At 42.7% G+C, this 26858-nt stretch overlaps 1 protein-coding gene across 2 annotated transcripts in view; it reads left to right on the top strand.

The window, feature by feature from the left end:
- Window positions 1-26858, top strand: part of TCEA1 (transcription elongation factor A1) — a 162473-nt gene that overhangs the window by 53934 nt on the left and 81681 nt on the right. For both annotated transcript variants that reach the window (XM_030214438.1, XM_030214431.1), the window contains exon 3: window positions 17436-17541. In XM_030214438.1, the coding sequence (XP_030070298.1) occupies window positions 17436-17541 (106 nt within the window). The remainder of the gene's footprint in view (window positions 1-17435; window positions 17542-26858) is intronic.

Genomic DNA, 26858 nt, shown 5'->3' with positions numbered 1-26858 from the left:
CGGTCGCCACCGCTCCCCCCCCCTCGAAGTCGTCGCCGCCGCCGCCGCCACCCCTCCACCTGGCCCGGGCCCTCTCTTCACTTCTGAACTTACAGATCCATTCGCCGAACGCAGCAACGCACATCAGCTGAGTTGCCCCTTCCTTCTCTGCCTGTGTGTGTCCCGCCCTCGCTGACGTTACGTCAAAGGAGGGCGGGGCCACAGGCAAAGAAGGAAGGGCTCACTGCAACTCAGCTGATGTGCGTTGCTGCGTTCGGCGAATGGATGTGTAAGTTCAGAAGGGAAGAGAGGGCCCGGGCCGGGTGGAGGGGTGGCGGCGGCGACTCCGAGTGGAGGGGGGAGCGGTAGCAACCTCGGCGGCGCAGTTTCCCTCTCTGTCCCCCCCCCCCCCCGTCATCACGTATTGACGCGGGGGCAGGACAGAGAGGGAAGTCTCTACTGCGCATTTGCGAGTGAGTACGGTCACTCGCCGTTTATATGTTTGATATTACTATTTACCTTCCATTCAGAAAACACATTTCTGAAATGTTACACCAAATTAAATTAGGCCTTGACCTTATGGAATCCTGCAGAACCGAATTCAGATTAAAACTCAGTAGGAACAAAACCAAATTCATGGTCATTACTAACCCATATGATTCTACTCCTTTCAAATCATTTACTGTTGATCAAACCTCATACCCTATAGAATCTACTCTGAAGATCCTTGGTGTTACAATTGATCATCGGCTCACTTTCGAACACCATTCCGCCAAGGTTATTTCCAAATTATTCATAACACTTTGGAAACTAAAGCACATCAGGCCTTACTTTAGTACCGGTATCATCTAGTTCTCTCACAATTAGATTATTGCAATGTTATTTAATTGGGTTGTAAGGAGCAGGTCCTAAAACGTCTCCAAACTGTATAAAACAGCTGCTCGATTTATCTTCAAAGTACCATGTTTCAAGCAAGCCACTCCTTTGTTAATCAGACTACACTGGCTCCCCATCAAAGCCAGAACATTTATACATCAGATATAGTCTGGAGTCAGTTCACTCAGTATGAATCATTTAATAAAATGTCATCAAGTAAAGCCTTCATTGATGCCAGGAACCCTCTTGTATTTAGCCACCTAAATTCAAAAATGTATATAAATCAGTTCTTTCCGCTAATTTCACCTATATTGGGACCAAATGTTGGAGCTCTCCCAAAAGCTATTAGATCTTATCCTAACTACCTACAATTCCAAAAATTGTTAAAAAAACTAATTTCTTCACAAACTCAATTCAGAACTTATTACATTAATTAATATAGCAATATTCCGTGACCATCTTATCTCTCTTCCACTTTCTGAATTTATTAATTATGTACGTCACCTGCAGTTTATTTGATAATATGTTTTTCTCAGCCACTTCTTCTTTCTACTTCAATATTGCTGTAACTCATACTGTGTGTTTATAAATTTAACTATAAGCCACATTGAACTCGAGCCTATTTTCGGGATAATATGGTATATAAATGTAATAAATAAAATAAATGAATGCATGTTTGTCTAGGGCCAATATAGCTTTAATCTAGCCCTGATGTAGCCATATTACTATCCATGGAAATTTATACAGGAAATTGTTTTCAGTCTGAGCAGCTATTCCCATTTCTCTTCCATATTCCCATTGAAACAATTCCTTTTTACTAATTCCCATGAGATCTGTGGGAATTTTGGGAGTCCCATCCCCATACACACCTCTATAAGGAAAACTTTGTGCCACAGTTTTAATTAAAAGCATTCCACTCCACATGAGAATTCAATTCAAGGGGCTTCACTATTTTGAAGAAAAAATCCATTTATGTTCCCATTCACAGAGAACCCACCATAATTTTCTCTTACAGAAAGTCCATGAGCATGCACCGGAGTTTCTCAAAGCTTATGGTGATTGTTTAATGTCTTAACTGTAGGCTCCTCTAATTTATCATGGGTAATATAATGTTGATGTCCAATCATTCTAGTTTTAAGCATTCTTGAAGTATGCCCTATGTAACACTTGTTTCAAGGGTAAATAATTACATTTGTAGTTTGATATTTTAACATAATTTTTTTTTACCATTATTATACGCTTGCCTATACGTTCCTTGTTTAGTGACATCACATATAGAACAATGATGACAAATTGTATGCCTCGGTTCAGGGACCTGCTTCTCTGTCCAAACATCGGGTTTGTATAATAATATATCCTTTAAATTCTTGTTTCTAGTGTATGCCACCAGAAAGCGTGTATGCTCCAAAGGGGCATAGACCAGAATTTTTTAATCAGTCGTGCATATTTCTCTGCCATATTAGTATACTTCTGTAATATCAATTACCCCCACAGAATATATGGCTCAGTACTCCCAAAAAGCTTTCTCTTCAACCTAGGTTTCCACCACGGTTCTATATACCACCACGGACTTATATTAGTATACTTCAGCACACAAGTGAACTTATTTTCATCCTGCTTCACTGTACGCGGTTGTATACGAATTATCCCCATTATTATATAAGGCCCTCTTCGTTGCCTGTTTCACCAAACATTTGGGATATCCCCAAGTACTTCATTTTTCAACCAAAGATGTAAACTTCAAGCTGTATTCTGCAATTGAGTGACAAATCCTGCGATATCGGAAAAATTGAGAGAATAGGAAACTAGACTTCAAAGGACCAGGGTGTATATTCTCAAAATGTAAAAATGTATTTCTATCAGTTAGTTTAGAAAACACCTCCCCACCCCACCCCACCCCAATATTCAGCACTATTTAACTGGTCAGAAATGGCTACTGACCAGTTAAATAGCGTTTTTGCAGCTAACTGTGAATATTCAGTGGGAAATAACTGGTTATCTTCCACTGAATATGCGCGGTTAGCTTCTACCGCTAAACTGGCTATATTGCGCTACTTATCCAGTTAGGAGAGGATATTCAGTGCCAGACCAGATAAGATGATTAGATAAATCAGACCACAGAAATAGCTGTCCTGTCTTTAACTGCTATAACTTAACTGGTCAGCCGCTGAATATCTGCTTATCAGGTAAGTTTTTAGTGTCCAAAAAAATACTGCATGTTCAATGCTGGTTGCTGGAAATGGCCCGACATTGAATATCCGAGTTTAACGCTGGCAGCAGGCAGTCAAAGCGCTGCTTATATGTGACAGTGTGAATTTAATGGTGCAACAGCATTTATTTAAAAATTCAACAAACTGAAATAACTGCTCTAATAAACTGTTCCATATTAAAAAAAATGTCATCAGTGTATCGAAGCCACAATATAACATGTTGTTGAACTATGGCGTATATACCCATCATTATTCAAAATCTTCCATAAACTGATTAGCTAGTGTGGAGTAAAAGGAGCTCCCATTGCCATTGCAACCCGGTGCAAAAAAAAAAAAATGTGTCCATCGAATACAAAATGATTGAATTGGAAGGATAATTCAGTAACCCCCCCCCCCCCCCCTGTTTACTAAGCTGTGTCAGCATTAGCACACCGGCAGCCGCTAGCTCGACTTAGTAATCAGGGGGATAAGTGTCTAATCTTCTATGGGTAGCTTCCAAGACTTCATCGTGTGGTATATTGGTCAGGGGCGTAGCCAGACACCCAATTTTGGGTGGGCCTGGGCCCGAGATGGGTTTGCAGAAGAACTCCACCTTGTCCCACAAGTAATTTGGTCTCTCTCTCTCTTGCCTGCATCCCATATGGTCTCTCAAACATCCCCCTCCCCTGCATACCTTTTAAATAGCAGATTTTCACTGGCAACGAGCAGCAACTAATACACAGTGCTCATGATGGCCCCACAGCCTTCCCTCTGATGCAAATTCCTCTTTCTGCATAAGCAGGAATTCATCAGAGGGAAGGCTGCAGGGCCGGTGCGAACAGTATGTATCAGTTGCTGCTTGTAGCAGGCAAAGATCTGCTATTTAAAAGGTATGCAGGAGGGACAGTTGGGAGTTTTCGGCTGGTGGGGCTTGGGAATCCCAGCCAGCCACATTAGAGATGTGCTGCTATTGGGTGGGCCTGAACCCAAAGTGGATGGGCTCGGGCCCACCCTTGGCTACGCCACTGATATTGGTATACAACACCCTCACATCCAAAGTGAGCAGTAATGCTGAAAATGGAATAACTGTGATCTCCTGTAAAATACTTTAAAAATATGATCTAGCTTGCAAATATGACTTAATATTTCCTATTAATGGTAAAGGTTTTAACCAAAGGTCCACAAACCGTCCTGCTCTCTCTAATAAAGAACCCTGCTCGGAAATAAGGGTTTTGAAGATTTTTGTAAATGTTTGGGAGAATTAAAATATTGGGAGTTTTGGATATTGTAAATTCAAAAATGTATATTCTGCTAAAGTAAGGAAGCCCAGTAATCTGTTAATTGTTTAATTTTACTAGATAACTTGTCCTTTGGTTACGCAGCTAACTGTGAGTGTTACATCATCCTGTATCAAGGGTATCTAGCCTCAGTCCTTGAGGGCCAAAACCCAGTTGGGTTTTCAGGATTTCCCCAATGAATAAGCTTCAATAAAATGGGTTATCTAATAGATTAGTGATTCCAATGTCAAGACTATACCTCAAAACTCATTCAGCATAATTTACCAACATACAATACATAATGAAAATTTTTATTAATTGAAATTGTACAAAACTTTAAAACAGCCTGACTGAGCTTCTGATTAACTGGCTTGAAACTTCTGTTATATATAACCATAATCCTAAGGAAATAACAAACTCCTCCTTACACAAGTGTTGAAAACTATCACAAAACAAGGTAAAAACTGGGTCTTCTTAAGAAATTCAAATATAAAACCAAGAGTTGTGCTAAATGTTAGGGAGTGCATGAATATGAGCCACGTGTTACTGGATGCTTCCATCTGTGGCTGAAGTTTGGATGAACATGGATAAACAATTACAAAGTTTCTTAGGAGGATAGATACTGATCTATGATGTTTTTATAAGGCTCATTTTTAAAGCACATATTATTATTTATTATTATTATTTATTACATTTGTCCCCCGCGCTTTCCCACACAATGCAGGCTCAATGCGGCTTACATAGTAATTTGAAATACAAAGTTAAGAATAGAATTTTCAATAAAACAGTAGTAAAACAACGTAAAGTCGGGCTTAGTAGTGTATGATAAGTTGAGCTAGATAATTTATGACTAGGATAAAAGAGAGTAGACAGGATAGGATAGTGTAATTTGGGAGAAAAGGGGTAAGGAGAGATGGAAAGAGAAGGATGGGAGGTTGGTATTTAAGTCAGAACAGAATTGGGAGTGGAGGTTGGCGAGATTAGGTTGGGGCATTAGGGTAGGCTTGCTTAAAGAGATGAGCTTTCAGCATTTTTCTATATTTATTATTATTTATTACATTTGTACCCCGCGCTTTTCCACACAATGCAGGCTCAATGCGGCTTACATAGTAATTATATTTACATATATTTACAAAGTTACATAGATTACTATGGGGCTCATTTTCAAAAGAGAAAAACGTCCAAAAAGTGGCATAAATCTGCATTTGGATGTTTTTCTCACAAAAACGTCCGAATTGGTATTTTTGAAACTAATTTTTAGATGTTTTTCTATGAAGTCCATCAGAAGTGCGTTCGAATTACAAGGGGGCGTGTAAGGAAGTTTTTCTGCCATAATGGAACAAAACAAAAACATCCAGGGCTATAAATTGGATGTTTTGGTCTAGACCTGTTTTATTAATGAATAAGTCACAAACTATGCCCTAAATGAACAGATGACTACTGCAGGAATAAAGGAATGATACCTCCTTACTCTTTCAGTGGTCACTGACGCCCTCCCACCCCGCAAAGATGTAAATAAGACAGTACATACCATCCTCAATGACAGCTTCAGATGTTGTGGCTAATCCTATTAGAGCAGGAAGCAGGTTCCTGGAATAGCCTAGTGGTGCAGTGCACTGTAGAAAAGGTGACCCAGACCCATAATCCACCCTATTACACTTATGGTGGAAACTGTCAGTCCCCCCCTCCAAACCTACTGTACCCGCCATATGTGTGACACCTGCAGCCATAAGGGCTATTGTATTGTTGTATAGGTGGGTACAGAGGTTTTTTGTGGGTTTTGAAGGGCTTACTGTACAATATAAGGGGGTAATGGTGAGATGTGTGCCTAGGACCTTCTATATGAAGTCCACTGCAGTGCCCCCTAGTGTGCCCCACTGCTCTGTTGGGATGCCGGTGTGGCCAGTCTACTAGGAAAGCTGGCTCCTACGTCCCAATGACTTGATTTTTTGCATTTTTCATTTGGATTTTTTTTTTTTTGGGGGGGGGGGGGGGGGAGGGGAATAGGCCAAAAAGATAGATGTACTAAGCACAACAACTTCTAGGAAATGATCATTTCCAAAGAATAGATAGACTTTTTCTGGTTTGGAAATGGTCATTTTCATTACTTGATTTACTAGACATCATATTGAAAATGCCCCTTCACATAACTTTTTAAGTCTATGTGCTTTGAAAATGAGCACCAAAGTATGCTTTCATTGAGGTTTTATCTTGAGAAGCAAAAAGATTATGCACCACCAATATAGATTGCAATACATGATTCCTGAACAGTCTGAAGTGGCTTAATTTAATACACAGTAGCCATAGATCAAGAAATATTACTGATTCTACATACTCCAGCTGCTTTTTGTGTGTTTTAGTCAACTACATAGGTGGTGCAAGTAATGTGCTTTGAATATCAGCTGGATAGTCTTTATATTCCTTCATTTACTACCTTTTTATGGATATAGCTTTAAAATTACTTTTAAAGCTATATCCATAAAAAGGTAGTAAATGAAGGAATATAAAGACTATCCAGCCGATCTTCAAAGCGATTTAAGTGGGCAAGAGCCTCTTCTACCCGCTTAAATCGCTTACCGCTGCCTAAGTGGGGATGTTCAACGGCATTTAACTGGATTGTGCCATTGAAAATCCACACAGATCACCCAACAAAAAAGTGGGCAGGTCAGGGTTGATGCTGGGGGCAGTATTGGGGAGCAGCCGGGGGTTATGCTGGTGCCAGCACTGAATATAGGCCAGGACCAGCATAACTATTTTTAAGCTTAAAAGCCCTCTTGATACCCCTCCTACTCCCTCCCTCCAGCCTGCTAGAATCAATGCCCTTCCCCCCCCCCCCCCCCCCCCCGAACAACTCTGAAGTCTAGGTAGACACCCCCCTCCCCCAGGGCAGTCGCAAGAGGTCACGGCAGCCATTCTGCAAGTGCAGCCACAAATGGCAGGAGCAAGGGAGCTTTGCTCCTATCCCTAACGGCCCCACTAGGACCACCAGGGAAACAGACCCGGGGAGGGACCTATTTTGACCTGGAAGGGGTTGTAGGGGGCTCATTCAAGAGGGAGGAGAGGGGCATTGATACTCATGGGCTAAGGTGAGGGGATCGGAGTGAGGGGGACTATTTTGGAGGGCAGGGAGGGCTTTTAAACTTAAAAGTAGTTATTCAGGTTCCAGCCAGTATTTAGCTGGGACCTGCATAACTTTCTTATGCTGGCCCCGGCTGAATATCAGCTGGGACCGGCAAGGTCCAGCAGCCATGGCAGTGTACATTAGCCCCAGATATTTAGTGTCAGTGCCCAGACGTGGCCCGGCACTAAATATCCAGGACTAATCTAGCCAGCTGAATATCGGCCAGTATATGACCTATCCGTACCCACCAAATGCTCAACTCTACAATGAGAGATCTGTTCTTGTCCCATGTTTGCATGATTGTAATTCATGTATCCACCAACTCTACTGAGTGGTTATTCCACACATCTTGCATCTTTATACATAAAAAAAAAAAATATATATATATATATATATATATACTAGTAAAAAAGGCCCGTTTCAGAGACAAATGAAACGGGCGCTAGCAAGGTTTTCCTCGGAGTGTGTATGTTTGGGAGAGCGTATGTGAGAGTGACTGTTTGAGAGTCAGAGTGAAAGTGTGAGTGTGTGAGAGAGAGTGAGTCTGGGTGTGAGTGTGAGAATGAGAGTGTGTGCAAGTGTGTATGTGAGACACAGTGTGATAGAGAGTGTGTGTGTGTGGCCATCCATGCTCCTCTGTCCCCTGCCCCCTCCATTCATCCCTTTCCAGCATTTCCCCTCTTTGCCTGAGGCCTGCCCTGCAATCCATATCCATCCATGCCCATCTGTCCCCTCCATTCATCCCTATCCAGCAATTCCCCTTTCCCTGAGCCCTGCCGTCCCAATCCATGGCCATCCATGTTACTCTGTCACCTGCCCCCTCCATTCATCCCTATCCAGCATTTCCCCTCTCTGCCTGAGGCCTGCCCTGCAATCCATGCTCCTCTGTCCCCTGCCGCCTCCATTCATCCTTTTCCAGCAAGTCCCCTCTCTCCCTTCCATGACCCCCCCCCCCCCCTCGCATTCATGCTCCTCTCTCTCCCATGTCCCAGCCTGGCCCGCCCTCTTCTTCTCCCCCCCTTCGCATCCATGCATCCGTTTTTTTTTTTTTTCTTCTTTTAAAATGTACCTCCGTGGCGGTTCCGGCAGCGAAGCGTCAGGGAAGGAGGCGGCGCTCCCGACGTCTAGGTTTCCCTTCGCTGTGTTCCGCCTTCTTTTGACGTCATCCTTGACGTCAGAAGAAGGCGGAACACAGCGAAGGGAAGGCTAGACGTCGAGAGCGCCGCCTCCTTCCCTGACGCTTCGCTGCCGAGCGATGCGATTGGTTGAGTGTCATTGCTCCGCCCTCAACGTCATCACGTTTGACGCGTGGGCGGGGCAGACACAATGCGATCTCACCCCCTTCACTTTTGGCTAAAAGAGGCTTCATAGAACGTTGGAGGTGCGTTTTATATAGAGAGATACAGTGGGGGAAATAAGTATTTGATCCCTTGCTGATTTTGTAAGTTTGCCCACTGACAAAGACATGAGCAGCCCATAATTGAAGGGTAGGTTATTGGTAACAGTGAGAGATAGCACATCACAAATTAAATCCGGAAAATCACATTGTGGAAAGTATATGAATTTATTTGCATTCTGCAGAGGGAAATAAGTATTTAATCCCTCTGGCAAACAAGACCTAATACTTGGTGGCAAAACCCTTGATGGCAAGCACAGCGGTCAGACGTCTTCTGTAGTTGATGATGAGGTTTGCACACATGTCAGGAGGAATTTTGGTCCACTCCTCTTTGCAGATCATCTCTAAATCATTAAGAGTTCTGGGCTGTCGCTTGGCAACTCGCAGCTTCAGCTCCCTCCATAAGTTTTCAATGGGATTAAGGTCTGGTGACTGGCTAGGCCACTCCATGACCCTAATGTGCTTCTTCCTGAGCCACTCCTTTGTTGCCTTGGCTGTATGTTTTGGGTCATTGTCGTGCTGGAAGACCCAGCCACGACCCATTTTTAAGGCCCTGGCGGAGGGAAGGAGGTTGTCACTCAGAATTGTACGGTACATGGCCCCATCCATTCTCCCATTGATGCGGTGAAGTAGTCCAGTGCCCTTAGCAGAGAAACACCCCCAAAACATAACATTTCCACCTCCATGCTTGACAGTGGGGACGGTGTTCTTTGGGTCATAGGCAGCATTTCTCTTCCTCCAAACACGGCGAGTTGAGTTCATGCCAAAGAGCTCAATTTTTGTCTCATCTGACCACAGCACCTTCTCCCAATCACTCTCGGCATCATCCAGGTGTTCACTGGCAAACTTCAGACGGGCCGTCACATGTGCCTTCCGGAGCAGGGGGACCTTGCGGGCACTGCAGGATTGCAATCCGTTATGTCGTAATGTGTTACCAATGGTTTTCGTGGTGACAGTGGTCCCAGCTGCCTTGAGATCATTGACAAGTTCCCCCCTTGTAGTTGTAGGCTGATTTCTAACCTTCCTCATGATCAAGGATACCCCACGAGGTGAGATTTTGCGTGGAGCCCCAGATCTTTGTCGATTGACAGTCATTTTGTACTTCTTCCATTTTCTTACTATGGCACCAACAGTTGTCTCCTTCTCGCCCAGCGTCTTACTGATGGTTTTGTAGCCCATTCCAGCCTTGTGCAGGTGTATGATCTTGTCCCTGACATCCTTAGACAGCTCCTTGCTCTTGGCCATTTTGTAGAGGTTAGAGTCTGACTGATTCACTGAGTCTGTGGACAGGTGTCTTTCATACAGGTGACCATTGCCGACAGCTGTCTGTCATGCAGGTAACGAGTTGATTTGGAGCATCTACCTGGTCTGTAGGGGCCAGATCTCTTACTGGTTGGTGGGGGATCAAATACTTATTTCCCTCTGCAGAATGCAAATAAATTCATATACTTTCCACAATGTGATTTTCCGGATTTAATTTGTGATGTGCTATCTCTCACTGTTACCAATAACCTACCCTTCAATTATGGGCTGCTCATGTCTTTGTCAGTGGGCAAACTTACAAAATCAGCAAGGGATCAAATACTTATTTCCCCCACTGTATATATTTCCTTAGATTACGCCTCAGTCTTATTCCATTTCACTCTCATCCAGTGACCCCTCATTCCAGAGTTTCTTATCTCCTGTACATTATGCCTTGGGGGTATTTAAATGTCTCCATCTTATGTTTCCTATCCTGCCTTTTTTCCAAACTATACATATTTAGATAAAGTTTACCCCCGTATGCTTTAGATGAAGATTATTGTCAATTTTACTAGCTTTCCTTTGGACCGTCTCCATCTGGTTTATAACCTTTTTAATGTGTGGACTTCAGAATTACACACACAGCTTCAGATGAGGTCTCACCAGAGACTTATACAGAAGCACTGACCTTCTTTTTCCTGTCAGTTTATCTACCTGCTTGACTACCTTAAGGTCATCAGCTTCCAGTTTCAACTCTTTAGAACATAAGAATAGCCATACTGGGTCAGACCGATGGTCCATCTAGCCCAGTATCCTGTTTCCAACAGTGGCCAATCCAGGTTACAAGTACTTGGCAGAAACTCAAATAGAACAGAATTTCACTCCCTATGTTGTACTGCTTCCTTGGGTTTTTGTACCCCAAATGCACAATCCTTCAAATTTTAGCATTGTCTTGACTGCCAAACTCTAGACAATTCCTGGAGCTTGGCTAGATTGTGTCTACCTTTTTGAATCTTTTGGTATCATAGTGTGATCAGCAAGGGAGTTGGCCTCAGAATGCTGAGCCACACAGCAAGGAATTGGGACCTTTTGTTTTCCCAGGGCAGGCACAGAACCCGTAGAAAAGGGGAAAATCTGGTATGGCCTCTGGAGGGGAGAGGCTTCAGTCTTCTAGCTCCTTTCTGGAAGTCTAGGAGTCAGTCCTTGGTGGCAGGCCAGGATGCAGATGTAACTCAATATCACTGGCAAAGTTGCCAGGTGGGCGGTTTTACCGCCCAATTGGGCGGGTTTTCGCCAGCGGTGGCGAGAAAATTTTGCCGGCCGCGGGATGCGGTTTTTTGGGCAGTTTTCCCGTCGCCGCTGTGCGAGTTCGGCGGTTTTTTCCGGGGCTTCTACTGGTCCAATTCGGTCCAATAGCTTTTCCGGGGCTTCTATTGGTACAATTTGGTCCAATAGAAGCCTTTCAGGGCCGGGGTTGACGTCAGGGATGACGTAGGGGGTGGGGCTAGTGATGTGGGAGGCGGGGTTAGTGACGCAGGGGCTGGGTTAGGTGACGCGGGGTTCGTTGACGCGGGAGACGGGGATTGGCTACAGGCGGTTTTTGGGCGGGTTTATGGCTCGTTTGGGGCTTGGAAAATTTTTCCCAGCTGGCAACCCTGATCACTAGCTTAGTAAACAGTATGTGAGGAAATCAAAGCGAGGCTGGGGAAGAGTGGAGCTAGCTCTGCCTTACAAGGAAGGCTGGAGAGAGAACAGACACTGATGGAGTTTGTAGAGGAAGGGGAACAGCACCCAGTGGAGGAGCTACGCTTACTTCCAGAGGAGGAGGAGATGGAGGTTACTGCTGAATCACTTGGGGCAAGCAGGTTAGTTGGAATTCATGTGGATTGTTATTAAAACACACAGAGCACCATGGGAAGTACGGGGTTTGCTAGACACCTAATAAGTGGGAGGTGGGGGCTGGGGACTCAGTTACAAAAGCTGAGTTTGGTAAATAGTGTTTGAGGTTTATCAAGAACGTATGAACTATGTGAATTTTAATCTTACAGTATTGGTTGAAGGCAGTTTTAGACCCTTCCTGATTTTCTTCTTGAAGAGCTTTTAAAACTGGACTTTAGTGCTGAAAAGCTCTGCTGGTGGGAGGCAGTTGAAGCCCTTCTTGATTTTCTTCTGAGAAGTTTTTAATGCTGGACTTGAGCCCTAAAAGCTCAGCTGGATTATAAGGGAACAAGTTATGAACTCTTTTCTTGGTACTTACTTTTGGCTTGAGCCAAGGGGATAAGGCTGCAAGATGTATGCCCTGAAATGTGACTGATTGACTTCATTCTGCAATGAAGGTTAAGAGCCTGTTATGTTTTGAACTTTACTAAGAGCTGGCTGTGTTTGAAACTTTAATATTTGCTGTTGGAGCATGGTTGTAAGCTCTATTGAGCAGGGACTGTCTCTCCATGTTCAAGTGTGAAGCGCTGTTTACGTTCGGTAGCGCTATAGAAATGATAAGTAGTAGTGCCTGGAGAACCAGAAACACCGGACCAGATTTCAATCCGCATTTTTTTCCCTTTATTTTTACCCCATTTCCAGGAAGGATTTAAAAAAAAAAAAAAAAAAAAAAAGTCCAGACTAGGTGACCCAGGTGGTGCCATGCCATAGTGGGACATTACAATATGCAGAGACAATCTATTACGAAAAAGCCTACAATATTGTTTATAACAATTTTGAGAAGAACCAGATCACAGACTGATCCTGCTGTGCTGCACTTACCAGTATTTGTTTGTTACCTCTCAATGAACCAATTGCTAACCTAGTCACTTTTGGTGCCTATGTGATGTGGAACCATGTCAAAAGCCAAGTAGGCCTATGGCTACAGATTACCCTGCAAGCTTTCTGTACAGTTTCAGAACTGTTGCATGTAGATATATTTTCTAAATATGACTAGTCATGTTCTGGTGTTTTCCAGAGCTTTCTTTCCATTCAATGAAGCCTGCATTTTTAATTTGAGAGTGCTTTTTTTCCCCCAAGATTCATGCATATTCCTTGTGATTATAGGTCAACAGACTCAGAGAGCGCTAACCAAACCAATAAGCACTTTCATTATATCTAGAAAGGACACCAGAGGACACTGAAAGACACTTCTACAGTTGCCCTTCTACATAACCAGTTTTTACATGTACCTTTAAAGTGCTTCTTACCAACCTGGAATGGCAGCAGAATACCCTTAGATCCTCCAGTCTTAATGTGCAGCTGGAAATGGCAGCAAAAGCTCCCAGAAACAATCAGGAGCAGGGTAAGGTAACAGATGACAAAATGATGACGCCTTACAGTCTGGCGTAGCAAACGTCCACACTGGAAATTCTGCTGGATGAGTGGCTCAGCCCCATTGATGACAAACTGGAGCACCTACAGACTCAAATGGGAGAGTGAGCCTTGATTTTATTTCCTATCAGACCTAATCCAGCACAGTGGAGGACCACGTTACCACATTAGAAGACACCCAGGTTAAGCTTCTCAAAACAAATGGCGACATTATAGGAGAAAGTGGAAGACCTGGAGTGCAGGTCTCGGAGGAATAATCTGAGACTTGTGGATTTTTGGAACTTTGGCTTGTAAGAGAATTGAGTCTTCCTGAGCACTACGGGCTACTAAGGATGGAAAGCACGTGTAGCTTGGGCCAGTGCCAGGCTGCCTCCCCCAGGTCACAAGTGGTTATATTGAAACTCTTGAATTTCACTCACAGGAACATCATATTGCAGGCCATGAGATCTGGAAACACACTGTGAAAACAAACACATCCTATACATTCAAGATTATTTGGCACAAGTTGTGTCCCAGTGCGAAGCTTTCACTCCTAACTGCTCTAAATTATTCTATCTAAAAATTCGTTTTGCGCCCTTATATCCTGCCAAACTATGTGTAACATAATGGGAATACACATATCTATGATACGCTGGCAGATGCACAGGAGCTACTGGGGAGGATTGAAGCAGGAGAGGGCAGTTCATTGACCCCCCCCCCCCTCCACCCACTTAACTGGATCAAGGGCTTCCTAACCACAAGAACATATCAAGTAAAATCAAATTCAAACATATCATCACCGTGGAAAGCAGACTGTGGAGTACCGCAAGGATCACCGCTATCACCGATCCTATTCAACTTAAATTTTTTAAATATTTTTTTTTGTTACATTTGTACCCCGCGCTTTCCCACTCATGGCAGGCTCAATGCGGCTTACATGGGGCAATTTATTTATTTATTTACGGTTCATTTCTACCCCACATTTTCCCACAAATGCAGACACAATGTGGCTTCCATGAATTACAAAAGTTAAGAGATACAGCACATGAATTTAGCAGTAGAATAAGGATAAAACGTTAACAGCAATTAGGATGACTAAACAGCAGAGTCACTAATGGAATACACTTGTTCAAAAAGGTACGTTTTCAGCAGCTTCTTGAAAAGAGGGTGGTCAGCTTGCGACTTTAGATACAGGAGAAGAGCGTTCCAGGTCTTCGGGCTGGAGTAGTGGAAAGTGGAAGCAAAAAGAAGCTTGTATTTAACACCCCGGCAAGATGGATAATGGAGTTGTAAAAAGGTGCGTGCTGTAGTGATGACATTTCTAGGTGGGAGATCTATTAGGGGAATCATATATTCCGGAGCTAAGCCATAGATTGAGGAGGGTTAAGTGACTTGCCCAGAGTCACAAGGAGCTGCCTGTGCCTGAAGTGGGAATCGAACTCAGTTCCTCCGTTCTCCAGGACCAAAGTCCACCACCCTAACCACTAGGTCACTCCTCCACTTGCCAAGTCCTTATCCAACCAAGGCCTTAACCCTTTCATATATGCAGACGATGTCACAATATATATTCCTTACAAAATCAAACTGACAGAAATCACCAACGAAATCAAGCTCGGCCTGAACATCATGGATTCATGGGCAAATGCATTTCGACTAAAACTCAGTAAAGAAAAAACTCATTGTCTCATCCTCTCATCCCAACACAGCGCAGACATCCCCATAAGTATCAACACCCCAGATCACACCCTTCCTATCTCAGACAGCTTGAAAATCCTCGGCGTTACAATGGACCGTAACTTAACACTAGAGAGCCAAGTGGCATCCACAACAAAGAAAATGTTCCACTCAATGTGGAAACTCAAACGCGTGAAGCAATTCTTCCTGAGGGAAACATTTCGCAACCTGATACAATCAATGGTACTAAGCCACTTAGATTACTGCAATGGAATTTATGCTGGATGTAAAGAACAAACCTTAAAGAAACTTCAGACCGCTCAAAACACGGCCGCTAGGCTTATATTTGGTAAAACGCTATTTGAAAGCGCAAAACCCCTCCATGAAAAACTACACTGGCTCCCAATCAAAGAACGCATCACCTTCAAAATCTGCACCCTGGTTCACAAAATCATCTATGGAGAAGCCCCGAGTTACATGACAGACTTGACAGACTTGTGGTTGTATGGCTTATTTTCTGTATTAAATGGCAGTTCATGTATTTGGGGGGGAGTTTAGGGAGGGGAGGACTTCTACACATTATACTGTTTGTTATTCACTTGTTTTATTTTCAATAAAAATGTTTAAACAAAAAAAAGTTTTGGGTGTGGAAATACAGAATCGCTAGACAAATCAACAAAAATCCAAAATATGAAAATGTTTATAAAAGGAAGGAAAAAGCCTCAAAGAGCTAAAAAAATCATGTTGATTTACAGAGGTGAACAGATCAAACAATCTTCTCTTCATCATCGGCAAAAAACCTTCCTTATTAATGTCTTTATCTTTTTTAATGTTTATAATTATAATTGCAATATTAATCAAAAGTTTAGTGGTGTAGTCTGTACTATGTTAAGCTACAGCGGATTATCAAAAGTCCAGATCTTTTGTTTTTCCGTTTTTGTTTATCTCCGTGCTCAGAGTAGCCCCGCTAACCAGGACCCCGAAGCAACAGAGTGAAACACTGGCCATCGTCAGCCTGGGGCGAGGAGAGAAGAAATCGGTTCAGCACAAGTCCCACAAGTGCCTCTCACAGATAAGCGCTTTAATGTTTCATCAATGATAAATGCCATTGGCAAGTTTTGGTGCTCTTGCTATTGTTTGTGACTGCTTCATTTGGCAGCGATAGTTAAGATATGGACTTTTGTTAATCCGCTGTAGTTTAACACAGTACAGACTACACCACTAAACTTTTGATTGATATTGCAGTTAAAATTATAAACATAAAAAAGATAAAGACATTAATCAGGAAGGTTTTTGCCGATGATGAAGAGAAGATTATTTTATCTGTTCAGCTCTGTAAATCGACATGATTTTTAAGCTCTATGTGGCTTTTTCCTTCCTTTTATATACATTTTCATATTTTGGATTTTTGTTGATTTGTTCGTCTAAAGTAAAAGGGCACCAGACAGCAGGACTCCTAACCTTTTACAATATTTATCATTTAACAAATGTGTCCATCAGTTTCGTCATCGTACATAGATTAGTGCTTTCAGAATAGGATGGCTTCTGTAGAGGAGGAGTGGAGGGATAGCCTAGTGGTTAGTGCAGCGGGCTTTGATCCTGGTGAACTGTCTTCGATTCCCACTGCAGCTCTTTGTGACTCTGGGCAAGTCTCTTAATCTTGCATTGCCCCAGGTACAAAATAAGTACCTTTATTTAATTTGTAAACTGCTTTGATTGTAACCACAGAAAAGCAGTATATCAAGTCCCATCCCCTTTCCCTTTCCTAGAGGTATCTATAGCTGTTTCTGCCTGTCCGGTATGTCTTCAGATTACATTTATCAGTGTTCTGGTGTGACTAATTTACTCCTAGTTTGTTTGGGGGGGGGGGGGGGGGGGTTCTGTTTTTTTTTTTTTTTTCCTTTGACATGAACAGTATCTGAACTCCCATTTATTCTGGTGAACAGCCAGTGTTCTTTTAAACACTGCATTGTAAATAAACTCTCTGTTCTTTTAGTACTCAAAGCTAATAATAGATGTTCATGAGTGTCTATAGCCTCTCTTCCCCCATTCCAAACCATCACTAACCTTTACTTGTATAAATAGCTAATACCTTTCACCACAGCCCTGGCAGTGACTCGCATTCCTTTTTGCATGTATAGATGGGCTATAGATCTGAAGGTACTGATGAAGGATGTGTCAGTTGGAGCAATCTCTTCTGCCTTATTGCTTTGGGAGCCGTGTTTTACTGCACATGATGTTTGGTGGCTGTTTTAGCTTTGCAACAGTGTGTCAATGTGAAGTCCACAGGATTTCAGCAGGTATTGACTGGATCAGTGAAGTTTGCATATTCTTTGCAGAGAAGTATGTAAATGTAGTGTGTGACACCTTTTCTTCTTCTTCTGTTTCAGTCAACAAGAATTGGAATGCCAGTAAATGCCATCCGCAAGCAGAGCACAGATGAAGAAGTCACATCATTAGCAAAGTCACTAATCAAATCTTGGAAGAAACTATTAGGTATAATTTCCTGTGTGCCTATATGTATGTATGTGTGTGTGTCTTTTGTATATGCATTTGTGATGCTGAGATTGATTCACTTTTGCTATTCTTGAGAACAGAGTTGTTTCCTAACCAGTGTGCCATGAAGAAAGTTACTACTGCCTGATTCTCAGGTGCAGACTAGCACTTTTGCAGCAACGAGAGATACCAGTAGTGGTTCTTGTTGTGCAGGAGCACCTTTTTTGAACACATGTAGTCACACATGCGTTTTGCCTTTCTAGATATAGCATGAGCCGCAGAGCATAGGAAATATGTAGTGCATGGATAGCTAGGCTCTACTTTGCATAGTGGAGACAAACAAAGCAGATCAATCAGTGATATGGTTCAAAACTTTATTTTCAGAGATTCGCCCGACACAGACTGTGTTTCGCCCACAAGGGCTGCGTCAGGGGCTAATAGTCCAAGCAGGACATAAGATTGAAACGTAAAAAACCAGCAGGGTGCTTTCCTCAATCAAGGTGAGGACATCAGCTCAATACACAGGGTAAGTCCAGTTGCATCTCTCAGCTGAGACTTACCCTGTGTATTGAGCTGATGTCCTCACCTTGATTGAGGAAAGCACCCTGCTGGTTTTTTACGTTTCAATCTCTTGTCCTGCTTGGACTATTAGCCCCTGACGCAGCCCTTGTGGGCGAAACACAGTCTGTGTCGGGCGAATCTCTGAAAATAAAGTTTTGAACCATATCACTGATTGATCTGCTTTTGTTTGTCTCCACGTTGGATTTTGCAGATCACTTGCCATCTTGTTTCTTAGGATCTACTTTGCATAGCACATATATTGCAAACAGCACCTTTTTTTTCTTCCCCCTCATTTGAGTCCTTCCATCCTTTGGTGGGTTTTCCAGTGCTTCCTTAGCTGTTCTGTTGGCCATACTATCTTTTCCCAGGTCCTCAATGCTTGCATAGCATTTTTGAAAACATAGGTGTGTTTTGAGCTTGAAAGAGTTGGAGAAACAATTGAATATCAATGTCGCTTGATTTTGACAACCAGCTCTGCCTAGGGTGATCACTGTGTGTTTTAGGTATGGTCTTGCATTATCTTGAAGTGAAAGTGAAATAGATTTTTATATTGTAGAAGACCATGCTGTAGCAGACTTGTTTTTCATTGAAAAAAAATGCAAGATCATACATTTCGAGTGCAGAAATCCTGAAGCACAGTACAAGGTGGAAAGACAATAATTGGTACCTACAAAGAGAGGAACCTTGATATGATACTGTAGTGGTCAAAGCCAAAAAGAGATGGTTGTGTGCTTAGGGAGAAGTCTATCTAGCAGAGAAAATGAAATTATAATGTCTTTGCCAGACTGTTCTTATCAGTAGTAGGACTAGGGGATGTTCATGAAACTAAGATCTAGTTAAAACTTTAAAAACTCTGTCAACAGATTTTATTTATTTTAGAAAATGTATATTCTGCGTAATCTACAGTACTAAGCGGATGAGCGATGGAATTTGCTACCAGGGAATATAGTCACATTATTAGTATAGCTGAGTTTGAAAAAGATCTGCATGAATTTCTGGAGGACAGAGCTATAAAAGCCATAAAAATTAGTAGCCAAATATTTTGGGTATCTGCATTTTGTACTTCTGGGAGTGAATGATAGGGAATATACTTCATGTTAGGTTCTGCTTGGTATTTCTTAAGCAACCCAAACTTGCCTATTTTGCGTAGGATTGATAAGGTTGGGCATTCAATTAGCCAATCTATCTGCAAGAGCTTTTGTGTGAGTTTTGCAGTCGTACTTTGAGAGATGTCGATCTTTAGTGTTTGGTAAGGAGGGGGTCTCTGCCAGGTTTGTGAAAAACAATTATGGTAGTTTCAATGAAGGTTCCCGCACTAGACTGGTCCAAAATAAAGGACTGATACAGGTGCAACAGTTTAGAGATAAATAAAGTCTGGAAAGCTTTATAAAATTCCCCGGTGTAGCCATCATTCCCTGGAGCTTTTTGGGGTTTCAGACTTTTGATAGCAGCCTGGATATCTTTAAAATGGAGTAAGAGGGAGGTTGGAGGGGTGGGGAGGAAATAATGGAAAAAATGTTATAAAGCTGTTGAAGTCTACGATGATACAGGGCTGATACAATGGGGTTGAAGTGCACGTAACACTGGGTATAAAAAATGTTCATGGTTTTCATGTAAAAAAGCGAAGATTGTTTGTTTAAAACACTCTGTTGTAAAGACTGAAAGTTCAATAAAGACTTCTCACAAATAAAAAAAAATGGAGTAAGAGGGGAATTAAGAGTATCAACCTGCATCACATGCAACTTGGGTACAACTTATTGGAGAAAGACACGAATAGAATCTGTAGTGGGGTTATCACCCGATATATATAGCTTCTGATAAAAAGTTTGGAATTGGGAAGCTATATATGCTGGAGTCACATATAGTTTATCATCGTTTCTAATAGCCTGAATTTTGAAAGTGGTATGCTTGTTCTTCAGGTGGCAAGGATGTGCCTGGCGCAGTTTCGCCTTTCAAACGATACCACACTGGATTTAAAAAAGAGTAGGCCAGCACTTTCTGCTAGGAGGGAGTCATAGTTGAATTTCTGCTTTTGAGGTTGAAGTTGTGTGGTTTAATCAGGGTGGACTACAAACACTTTTTCCAAGTTTTTGATACACAGTTGTAAATCTATTAAGATTTGACTTTGGGTTTTGGATGTTCTTGCAGAATAACTAATGATTTCACCCCTCAAGTAGGCTTTGAATGCATCCAATATCACATAAGGAAGTTCTCCTGTTTCATTGAAAAGAAAGTATTCCTTTGTCCACTGTCACATCTGTGTCAAAGATTCAGGGTCCTCTAGAAGTGCCAAATTGGGTCTTAAGTTTTTATGACTGACTTCTGGAGGGCAAAAAGCAATAGTGAGTGTTATGTCTGTGTGGTCGGAAATATATATAGGCTCTATAGTAGCATCCCATACAAACAGCACCAGAGATCCCAAGGTGAAAAAATAATCTAGTCTGGAAAATGAGTTATAGGGGAGTGAGTGAAATGTATAATCTAAGGTAGTCAGATCAACTAATGCCAAATCCAGAATTATGTTCAGCCACATCCTGTGGGATCGTGAAGGTCTAAAGGGTGCAGAGGATTTCCTATATAAGAGAGTTTCATGAGGCAGATTGAAATCTCCCCTAATAATAATACGATCTGTATGTGTTTGGGGAAAGTCGGAAAGCTAAATCTGTGAAAAAATGAGGATTATGTATGTTGGGCCATAAACATTTAAAAGGGTATACGTTTGGGATGAAATAGTAAGGGTAACTGATGCCCATCTCCTTTGAGTTGTAACTGAATAATTCAGATGTTTACACAAAAAAATGGCTGCACCTCCCTTGTGACTGCAAGCTGGAAAATAGCAGCAGTCCTTCTCCCATTCTCTTCTAATTTTTTTTGACTCCACGGACTCTGTGAGTTTAAATGGATTTTCTGCATGAAAACTGTTTGCCCTTAAGTGTTTAAATTATAACAGCAATTTCTTGCAATTATAGGACTACTCACTTCTTTTACATTCAAGGATGCCAATTTAGAATCTTCCATGAATTATCTAGATATGATATCAGTAGACAGATTGGACTTGAAGGAAATTTGGTGCTGGACATCTCAAGAAGAGAGTCCACACGAAGTGTCATAAAGACATCATATCCTCCCAAATAAATGCACTTCTCAAAAAAAAAAAAAAAAAGTTCACACGCAAACACAAAACCCCCTAACCCCCCTTCCCTCCAGTGCACCCCCACCCTCCCATCAGCCACCAGCTGAAATGAAACATATGAATAGGCGCCCACCAGAAGGGGAAGAAATCCATAGGAGGGAGTATCAGATCAGTCCTGAACTCAGCTGAAACAAATATTAGTTATATAATTGACACAGATTTCTGGCACTCTGCCCTCACCTGAATGCCCTGGACGAGTGCTATGGCTTACTAGTGTCAGCATATATTTGGATTGACCCTGCCATTAGATTTTGTGTTGACCCTTCATTTTCGCCAGAACAGCTGTTACCTGTGGATACCGCAGAAGTTTCAGCACAAACGTATGGGGTCATTGATCTACCACTGGCATGTGCTCAATCTCAAAGGATTTTTCAAAAGTAAGAGTGAGTACTTTAGGTAGTCACTATTCAGAAAATTGAATTGGGTTCTCGCCTTCAAATATCTCACACATGCCTAGAATATGGAGATTATTATGGCAATTTCTATTGCCAAAGTCCTTCAGGAGCATTTCCATTTGCTGAATGGTTCTATGATCCATCTGTAGTTGTGTGGAGACTTCTTTGATTTTTGCAAATTTTTGCTCAAAGGTGAGAAGATGTGTGTCCATTACTGACAGTTCATCTGTACGTTGGGAAATTTCAGTTTTAATATTCTTGATGACTGTCTTACCTTTGGACATATCGAGGCATATTTTCAAAGCACTTTGGGAGGCTAAGTTCCATAGGTTTCTATGGAACTTTGGGAGGCTAAGTGCTTTGAAAATGAGCCTGATTGTCATCTATAGCTTTAGCTACCATCTCCTTAGTTGGAGACAGAGTGTCTTGCTTCGGATGCTTAGCCCTCGAGTTTAGGGCGAACGCCACCTCTATGTTGTGCCATGCCACAACACAAGCCCAAATGAGACCCGACTAGAATGTTTTTAAGCAGGTTGAAGTCCAAAAAAGAGGCTAGATTAGCAGAGCTGAAGTACTACACCTCCATCTTGTAAGGGCTTCCTAGTGCCCCCTACTCTCTGGACTTAAAGGATGCCTACACCTACATACAGGTATGTTTAAGTCACAGGAGGTATCTCAGATTTCAAGTGGGGAAACACCACAATCAGTACCATGTTCTGCCACTTGATTTTGCGTCCACTCTCAGGGTGTTGACAAAATGTTTTGCACTAGTTTAAGCATCACTATGCAGACTGGAAGTGCGTGTGTTTCCCTTATCTGGACAGTTGGCTGGTGAAGAGCACATCAAAGGAATGTGCTCAAGAATCAATGCAGAGAACTATTCAGGTGTTGGAGTTACTAGGGTTCATGATCAATAACCCAAACTCCCACCTGTTCCCAGTGAAACAAACTGGAGTACATTTGGAATCCTGCTAGACATGGTTCAGTTTCAAGCCTACCTTCCTCCCTCAGGTGAGGGTGGATGATTTCATTTGCATTGCTTATCAGGTTCACAGCAGCCAGTAGGTCAACTCAGCAGATGTTCAAGTTCGAAGGCTACATAGCCTCTGCTGTGCATGTCGCACCCATGGCACACCTCCATTTACAAGGTGCCCAGTGGACTCAAGCCAAGGGGAATCTGAATGCGGCAATCCCTTCTGTGGTGCACAATTTGGACCAATTTGACTTGGGGACTTTCATTCCAAATTCCTTCTCCCCAGAAAATTCTGACACAGGTGCGTCCAACCTGAGATGGGGTGCACATGTAGATGGGCTTCACACCCTAACTGGTCCGCTCAGAAGACTCAGCTTCACATGAATCTCCTGGAGCTGCAGACAATATGGAACACTCTAAAGGCTTTCAGAGATTGGTTGTTGAATGAAATTATTCAAATACAGACAATCAGGTTGTCATGTACTGTCTCAACAAGCAGGGCAGTGGTGTATTTAAACAAAATGCGTTGGTGGCATAATCATCCACATCAGACCCGGCCCTACCCCCACCTTAAAATCCTGTCTGCAGTGCTGCAATCTTCACCTGGGCAGCAGCAGCAGTGTCACTCATACCTGGCAGGGTAATGCAACCACAGGATTAGTTTGAATCTGTTTGTGTGCGTGCGACTGACATCCTGTGTGCAGGACGTCAGACGCACGCACACAAACAGATTCAAACTTGATCAGATCATTCGTCCAAGCTGCGCGGCCAAGAAGAGGACACGATGGCGGGTTGGCGGCGGGAAGTGGGGCTCGAGAGGGTCGCGACAGGGGGGTCCAGGGGTCAGGAACTCGGAGGGGGGGGTCTGGAAATCGGAGGGAGGGAGGGATTCTTCTGACGTCGCGTTACCATGGGCGGAACGATTATGAAGCCTACGAACACTTCAGGGCTTCACTGCCACGGAGTCAGCTTCAGAACGTTGGAGGTGCGAATTATTATATTAGATTTATCACAATACCTCTTAAATAAGAAAGTTTTAAGGACTTTTCAAAATAGCTGATGGTAACTGAGTGAAAGAATCTCAAGAGGTAATGAATTCCGTAATGAAGCGATCCAGTAATGAAGGGAAGAATCAAACACCTTCCTTGATTGAACTACTCTGACCAACGGAAAGCTTAACAACATTTTTGGTGTGTATGTCATCTACAAACTAATCCTCTCATTCCAATACTCTACACTCCTCCCAACTACCCTGATTACCCCTGATGTCTCAATCCCCATATCCGACAATCTAAAAATCCTAGGAGTAACATTAGTCAATCACCTAACTCTGGAAACTCACGCAAAAGCCATGACGAAGAAGATGTTCAACATGATATGGGTGCTGAAACGAGTAAAACCATATCTTTCCCTAAAAACATTCTGCAACTTGGTACAATCCACTGTACTTACCCACGCTGACTACTGCAACAGCATTTTCATTGACTGTAAGGCCCAAATCCTGAAAAAACTCCAGACCGTCCAGAACACGGCAGCCAGACTCATTTTTGGTAAATCACGATTTGAAAGCGCAACACCTCTTCGTGAAAAACTCCATTGGCTCCCTGTCAACGAACGAATAAACTTCAAAGTCCAATCACTGATTCACAAGATTATCTATGGAGACTCTTCAAGCTACATGACCACCCTGATTGACCTACCAGCTAGAAACGGATCAAAATCATCTCGAACATATCTCAATCTACACCTTCCCAATGGCAAAGGTCTCAAGTACAAAACGTACTACGCATCCAACTTCTCCGTTATATGCAGCCAACTCTGGAATACCTTACCAAGACCCATTCGAACAGTTAGCGACCATCTACCCTTCCGGAAGTTGCTAAAAACTTACCTCTTCAAGCAAGCCTACCCAAATGACCAGACTTAACCTATGAACCCACTCTACACCATTCCTACCCCTACATCCCCTGCCCATTTCACCTATCTCAACCTATTTCCTAACAACCACATCATACCTCTACTATTGCTACAGCTGTGTTCTTTCTGTGATACTATGTAATTCCATACTATGTAAGCTGCACTGAGCCTGCTACCGAGCGGGAAAGAGCGGGGTATAAATTATTCTCATTCAAATGAACAACCGGGTTGCACTGTTCTATGTGAACAAAGTGGGGTGTGTGTATGGGATCCTACCCCTTGTGTCAAGAAGCAGTGAGCCCTCCTTCATGAAGTGGTCCTCTGAGCCACATACCTACCAGGAAATGACAGCTACCTGATGGACAGACTGATCAGGGTTTTGCAGCTGCACGAGTGGTTTCTCAATATGGGTGTAGCCTGTAAGATCTTCCAAGGGAGGGGCACCCCCTCGGTGGATCTTTTTACCACTTATCTGAACAACAAAAGCCCCCAGTTCTGTTCCAGGCTCAGATCACATGACAGATTAGCGTCATATACCATTCTCCTACATTGGGGGAAGGGACTTCTGTATGCGTATTCTCCAGTACCTCTCATAGAGAAGACTGCGCTGAACTCAAGCAAGACCGGGGAACTGTGATCCTAATTCTACTTTACTGGCTGAGAGAGATCTGTTTTTTCTCTTTTTTTTGGAGTTGTCCTCCGAAGAACTGTTAAGATTGGAATATTTTCCAACCCTCATCATGCAGAACAAGGAATCTCTTCTGCATCTTAACTTCCAATCCCTGTCCCTCATAGCTTGGATGTTGAGAGCATAGTATTTCAATATTTAGATTTTCCAAAGGGAGCTCCCAAGTCTACATAGTAACATAGTAAGTGACGGCAGATAAAGACCTGAAAGATCCATCCAGTCTGAGCAGCAGTCACATTCATTATCAATTCAAGAATAAAATCAACAATAAACGTGGTAATATATACTTGATCATGGTCTGTCTTTGGTGTTTCTGGGATGTAGACCATAGAAGTCCACCGAGCTCTGTCTTTATGTTTCAACTACTGGAGTTGCTGTCAAAGCCCACTCCAGCCTATCCAAATTCATCCTGTCATTTACGGGGCACAGATCGTAAAAGTCTGCCCGGCACTCTCCTCATGGTCCAAATTACTGGAGTTTCTCATTGAAGCTCTGTCCATCCTATCCTAACCAGATTGCTATATGCTATATTGCTGACTTCCAGGAAAGACCTAAGAACATAAAATAGCCATACTGGGTCAGACCAATGGTTCATCTAAGCCAGTATCCTGCTTCCAACAGTGGCAAATTCAGGTCCCAAGTACCTGGCAGAAACCCAAATAGTAGCAACAATCCATGCTACCAATTAACAAAACAAGCAGTGGCTTCCCCATGTCTATCTCAATAGCAGACTACGGACCTTTCTTCCAGGAACTTGTTCAAACCATTTTAAAACCTATATATGCTAACCCTGTTACCACATTCTCTGGCAACGAGTTCCAGAGCTTAACTATTCTTTGAGTAAAAACAATATTTCCACCTATTTGTTTTAAAAGTATTTCCATGTGATTTGATTGAGTGTCCCCTGGTCTTTGTGCTTTTTAAAAGAGTGAAAAACCGATTCACTTTTACCCATTCTACACCACTCAGGATTTTATAGACCTAAATCTTACCCCCTCCCCCCCTTAGCTGTCTCTTTTCCAAGCTGAAGATCTCTAACCTCTTTAGCCTTTCCTCTTGTGAGAAGAGTTCTATCCTCTTTATAATTTTGGCCACTCTTCTTTGAAGCTTTTTTAATTTCACTATAGATGTGTTGCTCCTTTAAGTGGAGGAGGTTTGCTGTCTGGTGTGAGGCAAGGCCTTAGATCATCTCACCTGCCCTACTCAAAAACTGCTTGAATACGTCCTGCACCTCTCCAAGTGTGGTTTGAAAATCAACTCTGTAAGGGTTAATCTAAGTGCAGTTAGTGCTTATCACCATGTAGGAGGTAAGCCCATCTCTGTACAATGTCTAGTTGTTTGCTTCATGTGAGGTCTGTTATTAACAAAGCCCCCCGTGAAACCTCCAACTGTGTCCTGGGATCTCAACGTTGTCCTTACTCAGCTGATGAAAGCTCTTTTTGAGCCACGGGATTTCCATCATTTGAAGTATTTGACCTGGAAGGTTGTGTTTTTGGTGGTGGTCACTTCAGCTGGCAGAGTCAGTGAGCTTCAGGCCCTAGTACCTGATCCACCTTACACTAAGTTTCACCACAATAGAGTAGTTCTTTG

This window comes from Microcaecilia unicolor, chromosome 1, assembly GCF_901765095.1.
Source record: "Microcaecilia unicolor chromosome 1, aMicUni1.1, whole genome shotgun sequence".
Lineage (NCBI taxonomy): Eukaryota > Metazoa > Chordata > Amphibia > Gymnophiona > Siphonopidae > Microcaecilia > Microcaecilia unicolor.
Note: the sequence above shows the minus strand (reverse complement) of the source record. Positions and strands in the feature narration are given on the sequence as shown.